Source organism: Hyalella azteca, unplaced genomic scaffold (assembly GCF_000764305.2).
Source record: "Hyalella azteca isolate HAZT.00-mixed unplaced genomic scaffold, Hazt_2.0.2 contig16054, whole genome shotgun sequence".
Taxonomy (NCBI): domain Eukaryota; kingdom Metazoa; phylum Arthropoda; class Malacostraca; order Amphipoda; family Hyalellidae; genus Hyalella; species Hyalella azteca.
The window spans coordinates 457,214-484,043 of record NW_025945881.1 but is presented as its reverse complement, the minus strand read 5'-3'; the positions used below and the strand labels follow the sequence as shown (position 1 = coordinate 484,043).

The 26,830-nt window shown below is 37.4% G+C and overlaps 1 protein-coding gene across 1 annotated transcript; it reads right to left on the bottom strand.

The window, feature by feature from the left end:
- Positions 1-2,078: 2,078 nt before the first annotated feature.
- On the bottom strand, positions 2,079-2,585 carry LOC108668046. Its single transcript, XM_018155176.1, has one exon. It carries the CDS (start codon positions 2,583-2,585, stop codon positions 2,079-2,081), a length of 507 nt encoding a protein of 168 aa, XP_018010665.1.
- Between the last annotated feature and the right edge of the window lie 24,245 nt (positions 2,586-26,830).

Below are 26,830 nucleotides of genomic sequence, written 5' to 3'. Positions count from 1 at the left end.
TGTATTTTATTTCATAAATTTTATTGCAAAATGTGATGTTGAATGAACGGAATGTATTATAATAAACATGATTGAATTAGAGTGCTTATGGTACTGATCATTACCTTGAGCGAGTATTATATTAATATTATTTGGAGGGACACGTATATTTATGGACATTACTCAACCATACCATATTTTAAATGCGTTCATCACTTAAATTCTTGATGCGAAATACGAGTCAAGAAACATTTGGCGGCCGAAAATTAGCGACGACATTATTGTTTAATTTGATGTATGAGTTTCAAACAATACAGCACACGTTGTATTCCAGCTGAAATAAATCAATTGTTCGTAACATAATTCACTCTTAAATGAAACATAAAATGCTCAATTGTAATACTACAGATATAATTTTTATGAACTATATGCACGTATACTCTTTGATACAGACCATGTAGCACGTATACTCTTTGATACATATCATGTAGCACGCATACTCTTTGCTGCAGACCATGTAGCGCGCATACTCGTTGCTGCAGACCATGTAGCACGTATACTCTTTGCTGCAGACCATGTAGCACGTATACTCTTTTCTGCAGACCATGTAGCGCGCATACTCGTTGCTGCAGACCATGTAGCACGTATACTCTTTGCTGCAGACCATGTAGCACGTATACTCTTTGCTGCAGACCATGTAGCGCGCATACTCTTTGATGCAGACCATGTAGCACGCATACTCTTTGATGCAGACCATGTAGCACGCATACTCTTTGATGCAGACCATGTAGCACGTATACTCTTTGATACAGACCATGTAGCACCTGTCTCTTATACACATCTAGATGTGTATAAGAGACAGATNCATGGAAATCTACGCCACCGATGTTATTGTTGCGTTCTGATACTATATTTGTGCGAGGAACTGTACAAAACTTGGTTGGTTTCTTGTCAGATCTTCCTCATTTTTTGATACAGCACAAGGTAAACCATATAAACATTTATGCACTTCAAACATTTGAAGTAGATTCCAGTTATACATAAACTTTAGACGACATGAAATTGATTCTAATATTCACTTAAAATATTTAAACAAAATATTAACCTACTCACATACTTGTTGTTGGTTGTTACAAAGCTAAAATACGAACACCCGCTTGATACAATAGTTGCTTAACAATTTTAAACAAAAAATAAGTTATTCATATCATCATTCGTTTTATTTTTCTTATCATCAATATCGTCATCGGAAAAACTCATTTATTCGATACATTTGGAGATCTGTTAGAGATGCTCGATATTGTGCTCAAATTCAGTGCCGACTAACGCGGACTTGCCACCATGATTTATCAGATACTCGAACACGACAATTTGCCATCGTAACCATGAAACATTTCATTATTGCTCGTACTTACTATTTCCTTCTATGTGACTAAAGAATTTATTCTTGCTGAGCGAGTGCCGCAGGGCAGTTCGCACAATTGAACTTGCTATCCGTGTCAAAATCACGTTTTTTCGTCAAGATTTAAAACCTGCAGCCGTATTATCGAAAATAATAACGCGTTCTTGCGTTCTTAACTCCGTCAGCCAATCCCTGACGGCTTTTCAAACTAAACCCATCAATCAACGATGAGAGATCGGCTGCTATGTGTACTAATTGAGGAAGATAATTTATTTATTTTTTATTATTCGTTTAATTATCAGGTTGTGATTTGACTATTTTAGAAATCCTCAGATTTCATAATCAGTCTCTATTACTTCTGTGACAATTTAAATAAATAAATGTCTTATCGAAACTTTAAATGAGTTTGTGTATACTTTGTGAATGTTTCAAAAAACTAAAACAATAATCTTAAGCTTGAAAAATATCAGGCATATTGAATCTTAAAATAAATTGAGTGACTACGAGACAAAAAAATATAGATCGATCCATTTAAGTTAAGCAGAGGATCTCGTAGGAAATGCTCTTCTCCGGTGCTCTTTAATTTTCTGCCTGAATAGCCAGAACGTGCACCAAAAGACCATATCAAGGCGCAGGCCTGACCATATCCAGGCGCAGGCCTGACCATATCAAGGCGCAGGCCTGACCATATCCAGGCTCAGGCCTGACCATATCCAGGCGCAGGCCTGACTATATCCAGGCTCAGGCTGACCATATCCAGGCGCAGGCCAGACCATATCCAGGCGCCGGCCTGACCATATCCAGGCGCAGGCCTGACCATATCCAGGCTCAGGCCTGACCATACCAAGGCGCCGGCCTGACCATATCCAGGCGCAGGCCTGACCATATCCAGGCTCAGGCCTGACCATACCAAGGCGCCGGCCTGACCATATCCAGGCGCAGGCCTGACCATATCCAGGCTCAGGCCTGACCATACCAAGGCGCCGGCCTGACCATATCCAGGCGCAGGCCTGACCATATCCAGGCCAAGGCCTGAACATACCAAGGCGCCGGCCTGACCATATCCAGGCGCAGGCCTGACCATATCCAGGCTCAGGCCTGACCATACCAAGGCGCCGGCCTGACCATATCCAGGCGCAGGCCTGGCCATATCAAGGCGCACACCTGACCATACCAAGGCGCAGGCCTGACCAAATCCAGGCATGGGACAAAATAATCATACTTATTTCACTCAAGGCATTTATCTATGCAAATGTCACCAGTTCATCATGCCTTAGAAGTTAAGGCCGCTATTACTTGATTTCATCGTGCATATCAGAAATCAATTATTCCTACTTTTTTTGAGCAAACTAACCCGATAAATGTAAAGAAATCCGATCCAAAAAAGGGTAGCGCCAAAAAATAAGACCGTAAGCCAAGGTTTACTCGTTCTTATGACCAGTTTTTGGTACGTCATGAAGGCAGTTGCAAGAGTACGACAGGCAGATGCCATGTTCATCTGACTGCACTTACAGCAATCAGATCGAGATATCTGGAACATAAAGATTCGACGAATGAAATATCTAATATTGACAAATTTACCGTTCTCTGTAGGTGGGATATAAATTCCCAACTAACTTTTCTTAATCCTGAGATATGCGTTGTTCGAGCTAGGATGTTGCTAATTAATATAGTTTTAACGTCCCATTCTACTGAAAATTTAACTTCTTCCCCCACTCACATAATAATTCAGCGCAAAGTACATTTTACCAACGCTCATTTTAAATTATGACCCTCAGCAAGTTCTAAAATATCATTGAAGCCTGTCCTGTCATTAAAACATAACCTTGGTTTTATAAATAATGAAAAAAATAACAACTTTATCTCAAATTGCCTTTGAATTTTCGTTCATTAAAATGCGCGTAAAAAATATTTTTCGAGGCGAGACCTGCGCCGAATCCTGTACTGCGCTGAGAAACCAATTCGAGCAAACTTTTTTTTTGTGGCTCGTTGGTCGTCACGGAAGCGAAAAACAATCCAAATTGAGTTTGGATGCGGAAATTCTTACGTAAGTGCCAGCCTTTGTCTGCTTGACAGCCTGCAAAGAATGCGAGTTTTTTTCTCAGTTGTACTGTCGGTCATTTTGGAACATTCAGGGTCTATTTAATTCTAATGTATTAAATGTAAAAAATTTGTTCGCTTATTAGTGTCTTATAGCAAAACTCATGCATTTATAATTTTATTATCGTATTACTATTGTTATTATCATTATTATTATTATTATTATTATTAGAATTAATATTATCATTATTATTTATCATTGCTATTATTAGAGGGATCATCATTATTTTTAATAATATTAAAGTGCATTTGTTCATCGTTTTATTGATTTCATTTTTATTATTATTATCATTATAAAGTATCAGTATCGCCTGCGGAACAAAAGACCGTAAAGTTTTCTCGCACAAGCTGCTGCTGTGCTTGATGCGATGCTCATTAACAGGGACTAGCCTCAAAGCTTCATCTGATACTCGAGCACTGTAATTACCTTCATAACGATGCAACATTTATTGTTGCAAATTCGTTATTTCCACCAACATGATTTAATTGCAACAGAAGAGTTATGAAGATTTTGGAGAGGGCAGAAGAAGAGGGGACAGACAAATCTAGTCGAACAGATGAAACTCGTATTCAAGAGCCGCGGCCTCCTGGAAATTGTCCCATTATTTGAGACTTAGTGGGACTTGTGAGAAGATCAGGTAAAGAATATTGTACAGTTTCGGGAAATGATATAACTATTAATATATGCTATCGAAATTTAGAGTATATCTTTGTTACTAAAACAATATATAGAAGAAGCATATCTATATCTACGTTGTCAGAAAATTTATGTATAGACTTGTTCTTTCATTGTCTTAGATAGAAAATTATTTAATTATTTTTTGCCTTGTTAGATTGAAAAACGCAGGATTAACCGTAGTAAAATGATATTCGTCTTATTGCTTTATATAGTCGGACTTCATAACAAAATAAAATGGGTTATAGAATAATGCAAGATGCAGACGCAGAAGTTTTAAGATTAATTTCTTTGAACAGATATCGTTGTATCCGGTCTACGGAAATTACAACATAAATTTAACTACTCAGTCCATTTCTTGACGAAACATAAATCGCTAGAACTTCAACCAAATATGATTAAATGATGCAAATTTAACTAACAAAACATAACAATAAAAAATATAACTCAGTACTCACTGCAGTGAGTGACAGAGAGCGCATTTTCTCGTCGACGATAACTTGAGGTCACGGACAGACGGACGGACAGACAGACAGACGGAAGGACATGGCGAGCACAATAGTGCATTTTTTCCATAAATGAGAAAATGCGCTAAAAAGACTCGCTATACAGCAGTTAAAATTTTTATTCTGAGCAAGACGCCTGCAATGTAGGCACCGGATTATATCAGAGAAAATTTTAGGTTCAAAGAATATATTAAAATCTGTGCGGTGACCACACACTTCATTTTTTGCAGTCACTGGGCGCTGTGAAAAGGTTTTTGTTTGCCTAAGTAAGCGATTGTCAAATATTGGAGGTACGCTCGTTCAATACCGAGGCTTGTTTAGCAGCTAAAATTTCCACAACAAGTTGGGCTTGAATAAATTTTCGATACATCTTCGGATGGAGCCGAAGTTTTTCTCAAGACATAAATCCTGGAATTTTTGACTTTCTTGGAAGAACTTGAGACAATTTTTTATTTCATGAGCTGAAATTTTTTAGGCTTCAAGACTAACCCACATGATATGGTTTAGAGCCATCTATTGTATTTAGATAATACTTACCGCAAATTGTGGTTTATAATCACTGTTCGTGAAGGTTTGAATCCAGTACATTCAATGATTTTTGAAGTTGTCTAAATTGTAATTGCATGAGTATTAGTAATCTATTACAAATTGATCATTCGCAAAAATGATTTCATACGAGTTTCCTTCATGCAAAGAATACTTAATTGGTGTACTTTCTTTTATGTTCGTAAAAAACAGTAGACGAATGAGCCGTTTCCGTGTTGATTTATGTATAAATCAACAATCATCACAATCATGTTTTTGAAATGTATAAAAAAATTAAAATAAATGTAGAGAGCACTAGAAAGTTATCGTATATAGTAACTAGATATTCATATTTTAATTATATGAACTATAACAAATTATTGAAAACATATTCTTACCAAATTACTTGAGGTTCGGCATATATGATCTCAGCCAATGAACGAATTACTACTGAGTTCGTCAAGGCAGGAAAACTTTTGGTTTGGAGAGTCAGCTGATAAGACATATGGATGGTTAATTTTAAAACTTCATTTAGCTCGGGAGAAAAGGTAAAAGCATGGGAAAAAGAAGATGAAGAATGATGACTATCTTATCCAAATGTCTTGATATGAATAATAAATCGCTGCATTTCGGTTTAGATGTTGAACTGAAACTTGAATCTCAACTTTTTTAAACTTTACATGAACTTACACTTACACAAAAAACTTTTGCCTCTGCTTGTGTTGAAACTAAAACTTACAATTTAAGGTAAAACTAGCGCATAAACTTGAACTTGAAACTTAACACGTTGACTCCGAAATGGTACATATGCGTACCACGAAATGTATTTCTCCAGGACGTAGTGGTACATAATTCAGGTTGCCTAAACTCGACCAAATCCGAGAACAAAAAGAGGCCAAAAAAGGCCGATAACTCAATATATAGTAGTTTATTTGTAGGTTTCGCTATAAAAATTTCATTTATTTTCTTTTTGCAGTACTTGAAAATTTAATTAGGAAGTACCCCTATCATAAATTTTAGCCGGCCAACACAATCGAGAAAAACTAAATCACGGAATTTGTCCGGAAAAAAGGACCGTCTGGCAACCCTCTTTAAAAACAGTACAAAACATGAAATAATAGTACAAGATGAAGCAATCGGAGTCATTGTGTTAAACTGAATAAACTGACTACTTAGTACACATTCATCTAGCAAAAACCCATTTTAATGCAGATTTGTTGGATTTTCAACATCCTATCACAAAACCAGCCTAAATCTGCCATACAGCGGCCGAACTAATACACACGGAGCGCACACACGGGTTCAACTAATGGTTGAAATAATACAGACAATACATATATAAGTTTAATTAATAGTTGAAATAATACCCACTATTCATACATTAGTTCAACTGACGGTTGAAATAATACACGCAACACATACATTCATTCAGCTGACGGTTGAAATAATACACGCAATACATACATTAATTCAACTGGCGGTTGAAGTAATACACACAATTCATACATTAATTCAACTAACGGGTGAAATAATACACACAATTCATACATTAATTCAACTGGCGGTTGAAATAAGACACACTATTCATACATTAATTCAACTGGCAGTTGAAATAAGACACACTATTCATACATTAATTCAACTGATGGTTGAAATAAGACACACTATTCATACGGTAATTCAACTGATGGTTGAAGTAATACACACTATTCATACATTAGTTCAACTGACGGTTGAAATAATACACACAATTCATACATTAATTCAACTGACGGTTGAAATAATATACACAATTCATACATTAATTCAACCATGTTCCGAGCAGTCGGTGCACGGTAGTGTGGTCGTTATCGCTGCCATTGCAAAAGTTATAATTGTGAGCGCAGCGAAGTTTTCAGTTTCATGACAGTTTTCGTCCAGCTTTCGCACAAAAAGATTACCCACATCCACTTGAGAGAAATATTAATAGCATGCGAGGGATACAAAATAACGAGTGAGGGAGAGGACCGATTAAACTTGTGGTCAAAATTTCACTTATTTACTTGTTTTAATGATGATAATTATTTGTGAACAAAGTTATATAAATTTTTATATACTGCGTTTATGTAATTGTTTATTTGAGAATGGTCGACAGCACAATTTGAGAAATGTTTTACGGTATAAATTGGTCAAAATTTTGTCGGTAGAGAATTAATGTGACTTGTGGGAGAAAAATTTTGTACTGATTGCAATCGACTTAAAAACAGCTGATTAAGACAGGCAACGCTGCTTATTGTTATAATAACATTCTTCAAGTTGAAATAATTTTCAAGCGGTGTTTATTTTGTTAAAAAAACGTCTTTAAAATAATTCAGGCATGATAGAGAGCAATTAGCCACGTAGGTTTTCAATGAGGCTGACAGTCTCAAGTTGATGCCTGGAAAGTTGAAAACCTGCGTGGAAACAGCATAATTCTCCAACCCTTTGGTCGAATGTTTCAAAATAATTCAATACAATGGTGTCTTTAATGTTTTAGGGCATTTTTCTTTTTTGATGAATTCTCTTTGTTATTACATCCATCAAATCAAAGATAATTGAGAATATTTAATTCATTGGATCCAGCTTAAGGAATGTAAGATCATAGGCGGGTGCAACAAAATTATTTCGTTAACAAATTTCAATGAAAGTAAAAATTTCTTAATTATTTCTGGGAATTAGGATCGGAAGATATGGATAATACTTTCGCCTTCCTACAAACTTTCTTTCCAAAACCATGGAAAGAAAACTTCACCATTCGCAGATTACACGGAGTTGCGCAAATTTCGTGGAAGCGCTCAGTAGTTTTTGCACAGCAAGCACTTTTAGAAGCGCTAAACTGGAGCTCAAAACTTTTCTTGTAGACTCAGAGTAATCAGCATAAATCTGAATAATGATGCGAAATGTATGGCATTTCTACGACACCCATTGAAAATTGCGCAGGGATATTACGCTTTCTAAAAGACGAAGTGCAAGCCCTGTGTTCTATGCTGTTTTCCAGACATAGTTTACGGAACTTGTTGTCTCTGACATCTAATTTCTTCACCAAGATTTATTCCCTAACCAGGAAATTTACATTCCTGGGGCTTGAAAAACCTGAAGTTGCGAAAAATCAAATATAACTGGAGAACGTATATTTGCATTTTAGCTATGCTATTAATTCATTTATCAAAAATTCAGAGTAGTATTAATATCAAAATAATGACTTGCCATTATATAGTTTTAGAATATAACTCTTCATCGCTGTATCTTACACTTGTACTTGATAAATGATTGTATTTGATTGAATAAGTCCTTCGTTCTTATAAATCTATGTTGAAAAATGACCGCACTAATTAATTTTAGCAGAGTTTTAATCATAAATAATATCACAGCTTCCTGGATAACTCTCACTAACGAAAATTTTTAATTTTCAGTATAGACTGCCAATGCAAAATGATTTTAAAAAAGTTTCCTCCGTCCACTTTGGTCTATTCGTGTTCGATATTCAACAAAAAATGTGAGAGTATTTGATTGTAAGAGCAAGGAATTCTAGGTCAGAAGAGGGTATCAGTAAGGAATGCGAGGTCATAAAAAGGTATGAGTAAGAAATGCCAGGTCACATCAGTGTATGGCAAAGAACACACCCCATCTGACTGAACGATGAATGGAGTTATATTTTTCATCGAGGATGGTCCTTAATATGACTCAGGGTACACAGCTAGTGTGTTATTCAGGCGCATAAAGTGCAGTTCTGACAGTCGTACATCATGCGAGAGCCGGTGTTGGCCTTGTTGGCTTCTCTCTGAAAAATTAACCACAAATATTTTATTTAGGTTGCCACAAACATGGCGTTCATGCAATATGCTTACTTCTCCTCCTGGAAATATATAAATGCTGCTTCACTTATTTTAATTTAAATATCGGTGGACTGACAGCTAGACAGAACTGTTTCTCTTAAATCTACTTCGTCATGATAATCAGAGAGACATTTTTTATAATCGATATTCAACACGCAAATATATTGACATCTGGTGAATGAAGAATCTCAATTTTAAAGCTTACGAGGCTTAATTAACATCACTAATAGTTACTTGTAATTTCTTCAGTATAATCATGACACTGCATGTACTACTGCACATTTTTTATAAAGGTTCGAGCCGCAGGTCATATCATTTTTCAACAATTTCTCATCTATTTCAATCCATGAATTGTCTCAAAACCCCTCCTAATTTTTATTCGTTGATTTTTTTAGGTACTTTTTATCAAATGTGGTCGGTTTGATCGGAGGTGCCGAGTTATTAACGAACAAATTAATGAAATGTCTACCATGCATTGGTCAAAACAAACTCTTTGCCAGGCTTCTCTCAAGTAATCAATGTCATCATATGTCAATCAACTGTTAGAGTTATCGATTTAATCTCATGCCAATGACCGGCCTGATTAATCCATGTCATCAAATTAATTAATTGTCAATCACCATCAATTAATCCATGTCAATCACCAGCTACATTTATGCTCAACATTTATTGGGCAGGCCCAAGCAGAGGCTTTGCAGCCGATAGTAAAATTGGAGCTGTATTTTCGCCGGCCAAACATTAGCCATAAAAAATCAGCCGTATATTCCGCCTATATTTTAAGCAAAGTGTGCAGCTGTCTACCGCTTACACCCTAAATGACATGGCGTTACTTTTCGCAGCTTTTATTTGGTCTGAAATCTGGAGACATTCCGAGCGTTTTTCTGTTTTGCTATTTTTCACAGTATTCAATGGGTCTGTGGTCGACAGAACGTTTCATGTTTGGACATTATCATTACCTCAAATCGTAGGAGCTACGTAAATGCAAAAGCTATGATAATTACGACTAAAATATTTAAATATATGAAATGATTTGTGGTGAAACTCATTCTCGCTTGCCGGAAAGTGGTAACAGCTAATTCACTGTAATTTTCAGCAATTTAGCAGTAGATTATCCAGTTTGAAGGCTAAATCAACGCCGCTGTAAGTAAGAAATGGCAAAATAAATGCAACAATAAAACGCTTACGATCGATACTTTCAACAAACTGATATTTTCATACATACGAAGAGGGACCCCCAAAAAATGGACTGATTCTTTACATATTCATTTCTTTATTTAAAAGCTTCTTCTATAATTTGCTAGAGTGAACTCCAACTCACTTGGGACGGGACAGTTCCGCAAGTCCGTCAATACTTCTACGTCAATCTAAAGAGATTAGGTCACTAATTTTCTTAACATTTTCTTCAGTGCAGTAAGTGCATGGTAGGGCGACCTGAACGAAGTTGGGCGTCCACTAAGAAACCTGCGTTCTCCCCATAGCATCATCCTTGTAGGCTGTCTGTACCATTTTCCTCCCAGTTTTTTCTTAGAAGAAAGCACAGAAAATTTGATGGCAGCACGCTGCTCACGACAATCAGCCATCATAAAAAACGACAAGTGCAAATCACGTGTCACAAAAAAATTACGATAGCACGGCCTTCTAGGACAGCAATGCGTGGCACACTAACTGAGGAATGTCAGTGGAATATTAACATACAGGGAGAATGCGGTACTGCTTAAACTCCTCCCGCCATACAGACTGTCCTTTTTTGCCGCCCCTCGTAATTATTTGGGTGAAATTAATTCTTTTTATAATTGTCCCACCATGATAAATGAGCGTGTCATATTTTCAAATTAATGAAACAGTTTCATACCCAGAGTACCAGCAGAAATCAGACGCAGTCTTTATACGCCATCGGCCGGGCCAAACTACATTACAATGTCTCTGCTACGAGTTACCCTGGAAGATATTCTGTTTCAATTTATTTTCATGCTATGCAAGATAAACTGCTAGGTTATCAGACACAACCTCCGGAGCGAAGACGAATTAACCTACTAACAATCAATAACCAAATTAATGTATATTAGTCGCCTTCAAACGTACATATTGACCCAGGAAGTAATTCTAGTGCTTCCTTATGATTGAGTGCTCAGTAAACCTACACATTACGCTGGGCTTCACACAACGGTGAGACGAGCGTCAATTTATGCAATCTGTCACACCTTCCACCTCGCCCTGACGTCGTGATAATAGACACTTTAAATCAAAGAACTCATGCGTCACATTCATGCGTCACACTCATGCGTTACATTCATGCGTCACACTCATGCGTTACATTCATGCGTCACACTCATGCGTCACACTCATGCGTCACACTCATGCGTTACATTCATGCGTCACATTCATGCGTCACCCACATGCGTCAGAAGAATGTTAGCCGCATCTTCGTCTGATGGATGACTCAAATTCGAGAAGAAATCTTTTATTGACGCGCGACTTAGATTAATGTGCTTTTTGAAATTGATTTAGATTGACATAACTGGTGATGAATTTTCCAAAAGTAAAATCAAAAAGCGTTACAAGATAAAAAAAAACAATGTAAAACTAACTCTAATATGTTATTAACTATTATAAATGGTCTTTCTAACGTTTTATAGAGTAGTTTTTACAAAAAAAAAGAGTTTATAAATTGCTGAGCAAACAACAAAATGGCTTAATTTACTGACGAACGCAGCACATACAGTGGGGGGAAATAAATATTCGTACACTTGAAAAATCGTATTTTAATGTATGTAAGTACACAAACTTAACATTTATTGACGCGCGACTTAGATTAATGTGTTTTTTGAAATTGATTTAGATTGACATAACTGGTGATGAATTTTCCATAAGTAAAATAAAAAAAAGCGTTAAGAGTTAAAAAACAATGTAACACTAACTTGAATTTGTTATTAACAATTATAAATGGTCTTTTTGACGTTTTATGATGTAGTTTCTACAAAACAACGTGAGTATATAAATTGCTGAACAAACTACAAAATGCTTAATTCACTGACGAACGCAGCACACACATCAGAGAATAACAATTATTTGTCCAATCAAAAGTCAGTCCATAATTTTGAAATTAATTAGCATATGCGTGCCAGCGTAAATAATATAACTACTTATCGCAAAATTAATAAACTTTCGTTATTTTATTCTTCGCATGATAAAAAAAGTACCACACATATCAAATTATTGAACTCCGTACAAGTATGGATGACACCGACGGCTAAGCGACGAAGCTACATGACTAGTAACAATTTTTAAAAATGATGATATTTCATGCCCCAAGCTAATCGACCTTAATGTCTATCATAATATATTATTTGCGTCATAAAAGTGCAAAATACACAGGTTAATAACGTGTATGCCTGCTGGTGATGTTGATGTATTAATGAGACTCACATTAATGAGACTCGCATTAATGAGACTCACTTCATCGACATCCACGGGTGACAGCAGCAGCTTTGCTGGAGCTCATATCTAATGTAAGCTACGGGCAAGGGAGTCGAGTATCGACTAGGGTCGTGCTACAGCTACGAGATTTAATTTCAATTAAATCGATAAAGCTTGAGAGGCAAAACTACACGGGATAAATAATTTTCTGATTTGAAAATAATCCTTTAAATTTGGGGCTTAAGTCATTCATGATAATACTGAGAGGCAGCTCAATTTTTAATATTGGTTTTGTCAATTGTAATTTTATTTTACGTTAATATTATTATGTATTCTCTTTTAGAACTTTCGATATGATGAAAATTGTTCAAAGGAATTGATAAATTTAATCAGGCACAGTAGAAGCTCCAGTAAATTTGATATTAGTCGGTTGTTTTTCGAAATACTAACTAACTTATTTGAAAGGTTTTTCAAAAAGAGATTCTTCTGAACAGCAAGAAACCTCTGCAAAGCAAAGATCATGATATGGAGTTTCCGTATTTTATTCTGCACAGGATTCTCTATTAAAAGATGTGATCTCGAGGAAGATTGAACCATCAAGCGAAGTGTCGTGTGACAGTATCTCTGAGGAACAGAGAGGCTTGCCGTTACGATATCTTCTTCTCAGGGGCATTTTGTGCGGGAATTTTTGAGTTAACCCTCTCGATTGCCTCAATTCTTCTTCAAAGCTCAGCTCGCCGACGAAGTAATTTCGTTTAACGACCTTTGAGATGATTTTTATGTTTCTTGACGCCACGCTGGAAAAATAACGTGAAAAATTACACTGAACTTAGTTCAGTTCGCATGCAGTCGCAGTACTTAGCTAAAAATGCTGAATAGGTTCGCATGGTGGAGTAGCAAAGTGCGGAAGTGGTTCGCATGGTAGAGTTGATGTACTGGGCTGAAAGGAAGTGATAGGTTTGCATGGTAGATCCATCGAGGCACGATACTGGGCTGTAAAGCGGAATCGGTTCTTATAACAGATTCGTAGTTATTTCTCATAACAGATTCGTAGTTATGGTCACAAAGTGCTGGATTGTTTCACATGTATTTATTTTCACAGGGTCCCAAAAAATAAGTTGTTGATCCTGATGACCAGTCCCAGTTAATTAAGGACCTTGCTAATCCGTGGTTATCGACAATAAATCTTGTCAATAATTCGTGGTATTTGAATATTTAATGATCTATTCAATCAATGGCGGAAATAATGCATGAGTAGGTGAAAATTTCTAGTACTTATCCTGCCGAGCTGGAATTTGAGTTACATTAAATGGCTAATGTTCATCTAAAAGGACATGTTAAAAATTCTTCTGTGATGGTTTTTGCATAAATAATTTTAATTAGTTTTAATTTCCCAACGCACGTACCCCAGAAAATATTTATATTTACACACGACCCGACAATTATACAGCTAATTGTCTGGCTTGTGTATGTAAAAAAAACTTTGTGGGGCTGTTTGTACGTCTATTAATTTTATATGTATAATTAGTAATAATTCTACTGCTCGATTGATTTTGGAAAACCTAAACTTGTTATTTTCTTGTCCCAGCATGCATATATTATATACCTGGGTCAATATTTAAAGCCAAAGAAAACGTGTAGTAAATTCTCCACATCGATCTTCGTCGAAAACGTTTCAAAAGTTTCGTTGTGTAAAAGTTTAAAAATTAACTGATGAAGAAGCTAGTCTCTGAAACATTTTACACTTAGTTTTATCGAATTAACTTCACTCTTTATTCAATTCTGATATCTTGGTTAACACGCGACATTAGAAAACTATTGATGTCGGTATATTTATAATTTTTCCTGCATAAGCCGCGAAAAAGTTATCTTTGGAATAAATATTTGAAGATTCAAAGTTTCAATCAACATAAACGTCATCACAGTGGGAATTTCATATGCTTATGATACAGACAGGAAAGAATTTATTCAAATAATAATAGTTTAATGAGGATAATTCGCATCTGGGTTCTCCACTTATCACAATTGCGTGTTCATTGAGGTAGAGAACCAATTCTACGTTGCGCATAACATAGCAATATAGTGTCCCTATAACCTAGGTACATCGTACAAAGCTCATCAGTAATAATATCATAATATCACCACTTCACCACGCGTAGTGCTTGTGGGGTCGCGTCATACAGCGCCGTAATGAGCTGCCTTTCACTGGCCAAAGAATCTCCCGCTGAATGCCTCGCCAATCTCGTTAGGAAATCCTTTATCCAAGGTGAACGGAATCCAGGCACTATTGCAGCGATTACGAGCTCTATATTGTCTAAAATCTAAAGGTGTGGTGAAAAATATTAACATCCTCTTCTGCTTTATCAGAAGTACGGTAATAATTTTTTTCCAACAGGAATTAAAACTGAAAAGTAATAATAGATAGTAAAATTATGAATAAATCAATATTAATAAATACTTTAATATTAATACTTTCAAGCGGATGAGAACTTTACATTTATTTAGAGAAGCTTTCTGTTCCATTAAATAATTTACAAAGACTCAATCCTCAAATCGGACCCTTGGGGTACAAGATGAAATTTAAAGTCGCTTTCGGGACAGGTACGTCGCTCGGATATTGCATGTTAGAGGCCAGCATTGCCCAAAACCGTCATCACTTTCATATTGTTCCAGTGCACAAACTACTGAGTAGTATGCGTCCAGTGCGCAAGGCTGTTACTGAATATTTTAGGAGTTGATATAAGTGCTAGGAGCCATAGGCGCCGTAAGCCGTCAGTCACTGCTCTAGCCAGTATAGTATTCAAGGCATTTACACATCAGCATGCGACTTCCTCCACACTTGCCTCAACTCTCCCACGAAACCAACCTTTCCAGACCTCATTAGCTGTAACAATGTAGAAAAGCGGGGAAAGTGGGGGCTGGAGTCGGTCATTGGCTGCAGCAAAGAGGGGAGGCGGGGTATGTGTGGAGGTAGACGCAGGCTGGGGTGTAGATGCCGTAGAGACTAGACTGGCTGGAGCAGTGGCTGCAGGCAAACAGCGCGTTTGGCAAGCCGTCGCGGAACTGGTATGGCATGCTGTGTATCTAGCGTGGTCTGCAACTTCGTAGCCCTGAGGCTGAGTTTAGCTGAGTTTTGCTTTATACAGAGTGATTGCTACAAAGCATCTTTAAAAACTGAATATTTGGCCTACGGCTGCGCACCCCGTCGCTTTGTTCAGACCCTGAGGCGTTCAGACGGATGTAGTGGACGGGTAAGTAGGTGCCCAGAACGGCAACTCCTTAAGTTAGACTCTATCCACGGGAATTATAAGATATACTGTGAAAGTTTCCGACGAATTCCAACTCACGATGCACGCAAATGTGCAGGCAAAAGAGAAAATACCTCATCTGAGTAGGAATAACTCAACTCATTCAAGTCAATCATTTTCCGCTACATAAGCACGCAGCTGTAAACGGACAGCACATAATGCAGTATACTTTGCATTTGCTGCTATTTTATTCTTTTTCATCAAATAAATTGATATACGGTTGTAGGAAACACTAAGTGGGTCCTTATGACCCCACCTGCTTCCACGCACCGGCAACAATTTTCATATGCGAAGAAGGGACCAATTTTTAAATTATTAATCAAGGATACATGAAAGGAAACGTTCTAAAAATATTTTATGGACACGTCCAGAAGCCTTAGGATTTGAAAGAGCTTTCCTGCTTACAATCCTGGAAAACTTAAGCATATTGATTGGACATGAACCTCTTGTTTTTTTCAGCATTAATCAACCTGTTCGAGACGCCAAATCATCAGGAGGCAAAATTAAACGCATACAGACTTATAATGTGTGTAATATCTAAGGACAGAGATTCTTTTTAACTAAGTGCGTGAGAGATAAGTAAGACACTTTCTATAGAACTTAAATTATCTTGATACAGGGTGGTTAAACATGGGAGTCAAAACAGAGATACAGACAGGTATAGGCTAAGACGTCAACCGTTAGGTCGGAGTAACTCCAACGAGTGTTACATGGCAGCGTGCTTGCTAACTACTGGAAGGCCTTAGTTAGGTTTCCAGCTCTTTTATAGACTCCTACTTCCGCCCACTGTGAGGTGTTGATCGCGTGTTGTGTCACGTGATGTTGTCCATGATGAGACAGGGTTTAGTACTTTTCCATCAAACTCTACCCATGTCTAGTGAATATTGGTCTATACAACAGATGATCTAATCTTAGAATAGAATTATAATGAATAAAATGAGACGCCTGATTGACACCGCACAATTTAATAAACAAAGATTCAACGGAAACCTGTTCAGAAATGAGCACTTCGCACATATTCAATTCTGAACTGTTGAATTCTGAACTGATGATACAACTGGTTTCCGAAATGCGTTCATGATAAATTGAAAATATTTAGAATTTGTTGTCATTTTTTGCCCCATATAGCTATTTTTTTTATTCCAGTCAAATGCTTTAAAACCCGAATTTATTTCTTACCTTTACTTAACTTTTTGTGGTGATTCTATCATCATAAAGAGAAAACCGCGTTTTTGTGAAGCATTGCATATAGAGTACAAAAAGATTTTATCATTTGCCGGTTAAGGCACGCTGTAATTCTTAAGCATCAGTATTGCAACGCTTCATAAATGGCGTCATATGAACCATCATACGTAGCAGCTCGGTAAAATATGGCGGTGCAGATCATAACCTCTCGACAATCTGTCATCACGGCGGTATCTCCTGCAAAATATTGCATGTTTTTTATTCTCGTTCTTCGCCGGATTATAAAACGGCTCTCGTAAACAATTTGCGACCAGTTTTAGAGTTGTAATATGACGCGCCTGCTGCAACGTTTATCTATTTAGGTATGATATTTAAGTCAATTTGAAGGTTCGGTAAACACGGTGAGCGAAATTTTATAGTTCCCACATGTACAGGTGTAGGAATGTTGCAATATTATTTAAACCTTATTAAATTTTCTATTTTGTTACACTTGTGAGGCTGTAGGCTATGAAAAATATTATGAAATGTCAAGTCGACTCGCGGGACGACGTGAGTACAAAAGTATTCGCATCTCGAGCTGAGAAAGCGATAATCGACTAGGTATGTGATTAGAAGATACTGAACTAAACCTGTCATTAGCAGACATAAAACACAAATTTATGACCATGTGGATCATAATGGAGACTTTTATTGTTCCAGCCGCACACAAGTCGAATAAAGCTCCTACTGACCGCAAATATTGCACATTAAAACACTGCGACTACGAAAACTATGCATGGAGGCACACACATTCGCCCTCTTGACAAGTTCTAATATCAATTTTACATAAGGTCATGGCATTTAAAGCCAAAAGGCATCACTCCGTTGGCCATGCATAAGCCCAGTAATTGTATATATGTATAAATCAATAACAACATTTTCATGAAGAGTACCAAATAAAATCAATTATACTCATATTGATGTAACAGCATTTATTCCATTTGCATTTATGGATTTTGATAATTAAGGTTTTGAACATTTCCAGTTATTATGCTTTCATTTTTAAATACTATGGACAATAGTGCAAGCAACCGTCCCAACCGATTTATGAAGCTTGTAGAAGAGTGACAACGAAAAAATTATTTTAAGTCAGCTGCCAAAACGAATACCAAATTGTGTTTGGTTTTGAGTGTAAATTCTGGACATTTATTCGTAATTCCGAGTCAGTATTTCTAGCAAAACCCAACAACATTGTAGGAATTGAGTCATTGTAACCTTTCTTGTTATTGGGAATTTAATTGAATATAATTGGGGATCTAAACTTCATTTTCGCTTGAGGTTAAGTAAATACTTATTTACCGGCAAATAAATTGATATTTCCACACGAGAAAAACCGGGAGCTTCGTCTCAGTAAGGCAATAGAATTGTACTCAACGAAAATGTGAGCTTGATTTAGTTTCTGGAATTTGTAATGGCATTTGAGCGTAATTTGAAATTTGAAATTTGTTATTTCGAATTTGTCGAACACCGATTTACTTGACCGCGGGCATGCGTACAACACTGATACAGGAGTGTAAACAACACTCAAGACAGGAATTTTAACAACACGCACACAGGAATGTAAACAACACGCAGGAGGACAGGAATTTTAACAACACGCACACAGGAGTGTAAACAACACGCAGGAGAGGAGTTTTAACAACACGCACACTGGAGTGTAAACAACACGCAGGACAGGAGTTATAACAACACGTGATCGAGAGAACAGGCGTGTAAACAACACGCTAAAGGGCAGGAGTGTAAACAACACACTAGAGGATAGGCGTGTAAACAACACGCTAAAGGGCAGGACAGTAAACAACAGGATTGTGAATACGAGTTTGGAAAAGTCTCAAATTGAGGGACAATTTGAGCCCTACCATGCACGCAATTATTGCGAGTAAATTTACTTGCAATGTTTGATGCTTGCTTATTATACAAATTATGATATTGTTTATGTATATTTGCACATTATACAAATTATGATATAATCTCTGTATAGTCAAGCAAACTTTTATGCTGGGCTGGCCGTGCAAAATTCTGCTCCGTGGCTATGTGGTTTAGACTCCGTCTCGGCAGGTCGTCATTTTGCTGAATGCATCCATGGAAAATTTTTTGCGCAACGCCGCTTTTTTATTGCCAATATCCAACGAGATTACGTCGGAGCAGAGCTACGCGCCGAAATAAGCAGTGCCTTCCAAACGCTTTCAAAGTTTGCTTATGACCTTCATTCTTTTTTCTTCTTGATGTTTTTTGAACTGCGAAATTTCCAGACTCGTCATTTATTCATGTCTCTTATTCACATCGCTTATTCACATAAATTATTTACTGAAATTTTCTTACGTAGATTTTAACGTCACTTATGTTTGCTTATGCTCTTTCTTTTTTTTTCCTTGATGTTTTTGATATGCGAAATTTCCAGACTCGTCATTTATTCATGTCTCTTATTCACATCACTTACTCACATAAATTATTTACTGAAGCTTTCTTCCGTTGCTTATTAACTTCACTTATTTACCGTACCTGATTTCACATCGCACATTCACGACACTTTTTCACGCCATATATTGCACAGATATTGCACAGAAATTTTTGAAAAAAATACTTTGAATTGCTTCCTACCGATATCCAAACACTTAATTTCAGGCTGACGTCTCTTTGACATTTTTTAAAGGTTAATCAGATAATATCGTGTCTATAATTTTTCTTGATCTATTCCCTCAGTCAACATGATTAGCGACTTGCTTAAAGTTTGTTAACTATTATTTTTACCAAGCATACTGAATGTCTTGTGTATTTTTGTATCTGTATCGTCGAAAATGTTTCAATTGCGTCAGTAGAATGCTTGATTATTGTTCAACCGACCAAAGAGTTCACATGAGTTTCATAAATATTTAGCATCGATACATTAATTCAACCACCACCAAATTTCCCCCAGTCTTGCTATTTCAAACACTTTGAAAAATGTGTATACAGATTCGTGCAAATTCGTGAATAATTCATTTACCATTGCATAATCTTTAATAGTGTGCGATTTTAAAATCCATTCATACTCTGATTTCTGATATATAATATTATTAGTTTCGACGTAATTAGTCTTCCTTTTTCAAATTTTTTCACTGTCATGAGTGTTTACAAAAAACGCAGCACTGACTTGGTCGTCAAACAGTCGTGACACGCGTGCAGTTTTTCTCCGGTAACGCGTCAGCAAGCGAGCGTCGTCCCTTCCTTTGGGTGCACGAAACTTTCCATTCCAACTTCAAGCGACGGGGACTTTTCTACCAGTTCTTTTGGTCACACTCTGCAGTCTCGGATGCGCCCCAACTTCTGGTTAAAATGCCCCACCATGTTTTACTGTCGTCAAAATGCCAGGTTTTCTTTGGCTGTCAAGGATTGATGAGCCATTGTCGAGTCTCTCGCAAGTTTTGATGAGGCGCCGACCGGATATTCACAACAGCTGATGAGTTGAAAACTTTTATTCAACTTTAAAGCTAAATAATCTTTTTAGTTGGATGCCTGCATTTAGATTCCATAATACACATGCAATAGCTCCATATACAGAATCAGCGGATTAATTAGAAGAATTTTTGAATTTTTGTCCAGTACCTACAACATCGCTATTGTTTTAGTTATATAATGCAGTAAGGGATAGAAGTCGTAGATCACGAGAGTAACGATTAGACAGTAATTTTAGTTCAAGTTTTCGAAATTGTATTAAGTCATTTTAGTTCTAGAGTTTGCTGAAGGCAAAGTGCGGAAAGATGATGTATTAAGAATATTTTGTCGAGGAACTCCGGAGCTTCCCACGTGTTTCTCATAACTCCAACAATGTGAATAGTTTGATAGAAAAATTACTAAAACAGCATTCCTTGCAAGTTAGCCTATCAATTATAAACTTTGTTGCTATATTCTGAACGTATAGCTCCTCATAGCCATAATAATTGGTTTGTTTAAAGGTTCTTCAGGCAATAGGGTTTCTATATCACAGTTTAATGAGTCTGATCTCGATGATTAAGTCCCAGTCTTTGATATTGAAACGTAGTGTCTGAGATCAAACGTTGATCGCAGGCTTGCTCATTTCATCATGCAGCAGCATTCCAGGGAGTCTGCTCTGTCACACGCTCGAGAATTGGCACTTAATTAACAAATAATGCAGATACTTGAACTGCATTTACAGCTCTCAAATACTCATTCAAAGACAAGTATTTGTATTAGAGGTGCAATTGATATGAGATGCGTAGCGAGCTTATTGCGTTATTAAAAATTTTCTGTGAATTATAGACATCGAACAAGATACAATTTCCTGCAGGTTTCAAGTGACTTCCATTCAACATGAAGACTTTTGCCGACAATTCAGCTAAACGCTGCTCAAAGAAATATGTTTGCAGTTTGTCTAAGTAACGATCTGATTTTGCTCTTGCGTGGGTCATCTTGATGGAGTGAAATGCTTCTCGATCGTACAACGTAAGTTTTTTAATGGGATTCTGAGTGAGAATGCGTTTCATAATTTGAACAATACAATTAACCCGTTCATTGGAATGATTTATATCCTCGCTACAGCATCTTAGGTGAGCAATAAAAGGCATAAAATAAATTACGTATGTATGTTTCTCACGTCAGTGTTCTTTCTTACTCGAGTGTTTTTATTCTAACCTAAACTGATTATTGTACACTTTGCTATAGAGAGTCGAAGAAACTCTGGAAACCACAAGCGGTGACCGAGTTTTTGCTCAGTCTGCCTGGTATTTATGTGAAAACATTCGGCAGGTTTCTAGATGACGTGGAAAAATACAGTCAGAACAAAACCGTCAATTTCCGTGGACCCAATTTTGTGTTGCTTCTTGAGCGGAATTTTAACCGAGAGCCGAAAATTTGGTGCGGTCTAGAGCACTGACACGACTCTACGGGACTGCAGGCTCCAAGTTACGCATGGATCGTTAAATTGACTCAACGAGGTTTAATTTTAGATGAAGACAGTTGTAATATTTGACCCAATGAGGTTTAATTTTAGATGAAGACAGTTTTTAAAATTTGATCCAATGAATCATAATTTTATATGAGGGCGCAGTGTTTAAAACGAATATTTGTATTAAATCGACAGCAGTTGCTTCATATCATACGAACTTTACATCACACTGTGAGGTTTAAAAGGCTTTTGCAATTAATTTACATGTCCGCTTTCCGCACGTTAAACATTACTCTTAGATTAATTATCCCAAACTTGAGTTAGAACCAAATTAAATATTAAACAATTTATCTAACCAAAAATATATTGATCAACTTAAAAAAAGTTGATCGAATAATTTATATTACCCGATTCTGTGTCTCTGTATTATTTCCTTATTTCATAAGGATTAAAAACTAGGTGTTGATTATACTTCCTTAAAAAAATAATCGATTAATAATTTTTTAAACTTTGACATGAGTATAAAGTACCAATCGCTGATACAATTACTATACAATTTGAAGCTTTACGTTAGTAATTGATAGTTCTGTCCGGAGTTGAACAACATAGAAAAATTCGAGATATCGATGAAACATTAATGAATTTCACCGAAAAACTTGTATATTCGATGAAAGGACTCCAAATTATGCACCATTGCTCCATCAAGGAGAATCTCCTACTTATGCACCATTGTTCCATCAAGGAGGATCTCCTACTTATGCACCATTGCTCCATCAAGGAGGATCTCCTACTTATGCACCATTGCTCCATCAAGGAGGATCTCCTACTTCTGCACCATTGCTCCAAGGGCGTAGGTGCTGACGCCAGCCGAACGTTTATTCCTTACCCGTCAAGGAGCTAATTCAGATTAAATTAATTGCANATTTATAGTAAGGTATAATTTATTCACCCACAAAATTTAGAGACGAACTACTTATTTACATAATATTTTATGATCCATATGCGAATATTCATGACTCAACATTATTATTTCTAATACTGAAATGAAATAACGTGCCTGGAATATCTGAAAATTGTTTTCAGTAAACCACTTGTTGTGATTTTGGCCAAAATCAGGCAAATTCAACGAGAAATTGCCATGTTTGTCGACGGCCTAACGAGCGGTCGAAGCTCCTGCCAAATCCTGTCAAGTCTTCCCGTGAGGGAGACTTGAATAAATCTTAAAGAGGATTTATTGCAGTAAAGAGAAAAAACGGACAAAATAATAAACATTGTTATTACCAAATACCTCAGAAAAACACGCCTTGAAAGAAATGAAATAATATTGATAGTGATTCTTGTCTCAAAAAATTTGTAATATTCATTTTGAAAGAAATTTTAACATGAAAAGAATGGGAAACTAAAAAGGGCTTAAACAAAAGTCCGACGTTAAGATATAATATGGTAATAGTGGTGTAAGTATTCATTTGATAAAATTTGAGCTGTCGCTAATTCTAAACATTGCAAAATTCTTACAGATTGCTGATCTTTGAACCCACAATTCAGTGCCCTAATCTTGCAGTTCACACGCTCTGGCTACCTCTCTGGTGTGACCAGAACTGTCACAGGACGCTAGGTTCGAACCCAAAATTCGCAGCTTCAATCCTGTTACTCTGAACTTTACCCACTCAGCCGATGCAAAAAAGAGTGAAATTGCGAATAAAACATAAATTGAAAGCGAAAAGGAAATTATTTAAAGTAAAATTGTTGTATTGAAACGTTAACGAACATCGGATCGTTGCTCTGTCATCAAACTGCATAACTGCATGGACGATTTATTGGTGGCCATTGGTGGCTCAGACCGCTGGCTCAGACTGCTGGTTCTGACAGCTGGCTCAGACTGCTGGCTCACACAGCTGGCTCAGACAGCTGGTTCTGACAGCTGGGTCAGACTGCTGGTTCAGACAGCTGGCTCAGACAGCTGGCTCAGACAACTGGCTCAGACAGCTGGCTCAGACTGCTGGCTCAGACAGCTGGCTCAGACTGCTGGCTCAGACAGTGGCCAACACCGCGTCAGTGAGTTTACAAAGGCCAGCTTTGGTTTATATCCGTGTCGGTAAGTTTAAAGGGACAAGACTTCGGCCGACATCCACAGCGGTAAGGGTAGAGGGACAAACCTAGGCCAACAGCTATGTTGGATGCGAATCATTTCAACGTTCGGATGCTTCGCAAGGCCAATTCTAAATGATCTCTTGGCTGAACAGCCCTCGGGGGATAAATAACGGATGCTCATCGCGACCCAGCTCAAAATTGGCGCGTTCATCTCCATTCGTTGCGTAGGTGTGCTGGAGTTACGCTGTAATTGCGGGTTCTGTGCATCGTGAACGCAGAAATGTGTGATAAATTATTTGTATAACTCTAATTCTGATGATGGATGTAATTTTTACAAAGAAGAAAGAACTTTCCCAAAAATAAAATAAAGCATTAAAATTTGGATGCTTTTATCTCGGTATGCGAGTGTTTTTCCACTCTTTTTTTTAAACTCTATGTCATCTCTACTGCAGAGATACGTATATAATTAAAGCAGTTGTAAAACTTGATATAATTTATAAAATTAAAACTAATAATTAAAACAACTATATACAACACGAATAATGAGGTGTCACGTTCCATACGAGTTTACCATCACGCAAAGGAAATTTTGAGTTGCATGGTCAACTGGAAGTCCTCGCGTGCTCCACTTGGTCGCCCACCAGCAACAACTCCCGCACCAGCGCCAGCACCTGCAGAGTTCACCGCCCGTAGCTCCCGCGCCAGCGCCGGCATCTGCAGAGTTCACCGCCCGTAGCTCTCGCACCAGCGCCGGCACCTGCAGAGTTCACTGCCCGTAGCTCCCTCACGCTTGTTGTTCCCACATGCAGAGTTCACCGCTTGTTGCTCCCCCACCAAGCGATTTTAGACTGAAGCCGCCTTCGTATCCAATCTCAACGTAAGCAGCGCTAATTTTGTGGTAATTTTGGCATGATTGCCTGCGTGACTTGACACTCTGTTGCCGCAGGCATTGAGGTAGACGGGCTGAACGAAGGCTGCCGCTCAGACTGCGTAAATTACTAACTGATTTTACATGGAAAAAATCATGTCTCTCGACTTAATAAGAGTTTTTTCAGTACTTAGAGTATTTTACTCTCGTTCTAGCTAGCTGTGTGAGTTTTATTCGAAGCAATAAAATCTACCAATTTTACGGAATGACTTTACGCAAATTCTCTGACACTACAGCAGCAGCGATCCTTAAATCAAATTGGATTAGGTTTTACTGTTGTTGCAGGATTTTACGCAACTTGCACTTCCTCGTAACTCGATCCGTTTGTGAATAAAAAGTCCACCTCATCTCCTTGCGAATGGCGTCGGACTTTCACACAAGTATTTGATTCATTAAAAATAAATTAGACATCGGAAAACTAATGTGAATACTACATATCATCCTAGAGTTTGTTCAGAACTTTAATTACTTAATTCTTATTGAATTGTTAACAATTCATCATTTGATGTGGGAACTCAGAGGAATGTATTGATGAAAGTAACGGATTGAGGCGGAGGGATTTAAACCAACTTGAATAGATTAACGTTTCAACTATCCATAAGTTAACTGAAGTGCACTCTAGCCATATTAAGGCCCTATAGTCTTAACTAAGTACAAGCATCGCATCACTGTTCCAGATTTAGCCTATGAAGTGCACACAAATTGTGATTCCTGACGTGACTTGGGCTGCCACAACTGCAGTGGATAGCAAACAAGCTGCGACTGAAGCGTCAAACAGTCTTGTCTTGGTAATATAGATGCAACCATATCGAAAGGCAAGAGGGATCTTTAGGTGGTTGATGGATGACCTACGGTCGGCCAGCGATGATTCTGCTCCGCTTTTGAAGAGGTTGCAGTTGTTTACTGTTGTGTATAACCGGGAACTACGAGGGCTTTGGTCTAGAACGCATTGAAAAGCCTCGCCTCTGTTGTTAAGAAGTTAGCTTCTGCAACTAACGCAAGAATGGAATAAATAAAATAAATAAACTACACGCGATAACTTTATAAGAGAATAAGAAGCTGGAATTCCCCAAAGAAATAAATGAGGAATTCCCCCAAAGAAATAAAATTTATTTGCACTTTTGGCTTTTTGTGTGTGCCATCCTTACCCAATTTCAGCTTATCAGTGATACGTAGGGTAACATGGGGCAAAGGGACCACTGCGGGTCACGGGCCCTTAGCGGGTTTCTATCTAAGTACGGCAGATATTGGTCCTTGAAGTCTTGTGTAATACATTATTAAATTTGTCTCAATGAGCTTTTCAAAATTATGACTAGCTTTTTGAATTACAAATTACACTTCATATTGCATGATTTTTTTATTTGCCGCCTCAAAGTAGCAGGTTTAGTTTCTAGTTATGCGTATTTATGACCCCTTATCGAGTTATTGACTCTTGCCTTTCCAAAAGTTGATTTCAGTCAACACCAATGAGCCAAAAGTTGATGAGTTTTTATGGTGTTGGCTGAAATCACGATTAGGTACGAATTCTCTGCACATAATCTGTTGATGGATGGCCCACGGTTGGCCAGCGATGATTTTGCTCCGCTTTTGAAGAGGTTGCAATTGTTTACTGTTGTGTATAACCGGGAACTACGAGAGCTTTGGTCTAGAACGCATTGAAAAGCCTCGCCTCTGTTGTTAAGAAGTTAGCTTCTGCAACTAACGCATGAATGGAATAAATAAACTACATTCGATAACTTTATAAGAGAATAAGAAGCTGGAATTCCCCAAAAGAAATAAATGAGGAATTCCCCCAAAGAAATAAAATATATTTGCACTTTTGGCATTTTGTGTGTGCCATCCTTACCCAATTTCAGCTCATCAGTGATACGTAGGGTAACATGGGGCAAAAGGACCACTGCGGGTCAATGGCCCATAACGGGTTTCTCGCTAAGT

What these genes read in the sequence shown, in the direction of transcription:
- LOC108668046 (XM_018155176.1), bottom strand. Translation starts at nt 2,585, where the DNA reads ATGCCTGGATTTGGTCAGGCCTGCGCCTTGGTATGGTCAGGTGTGCGC.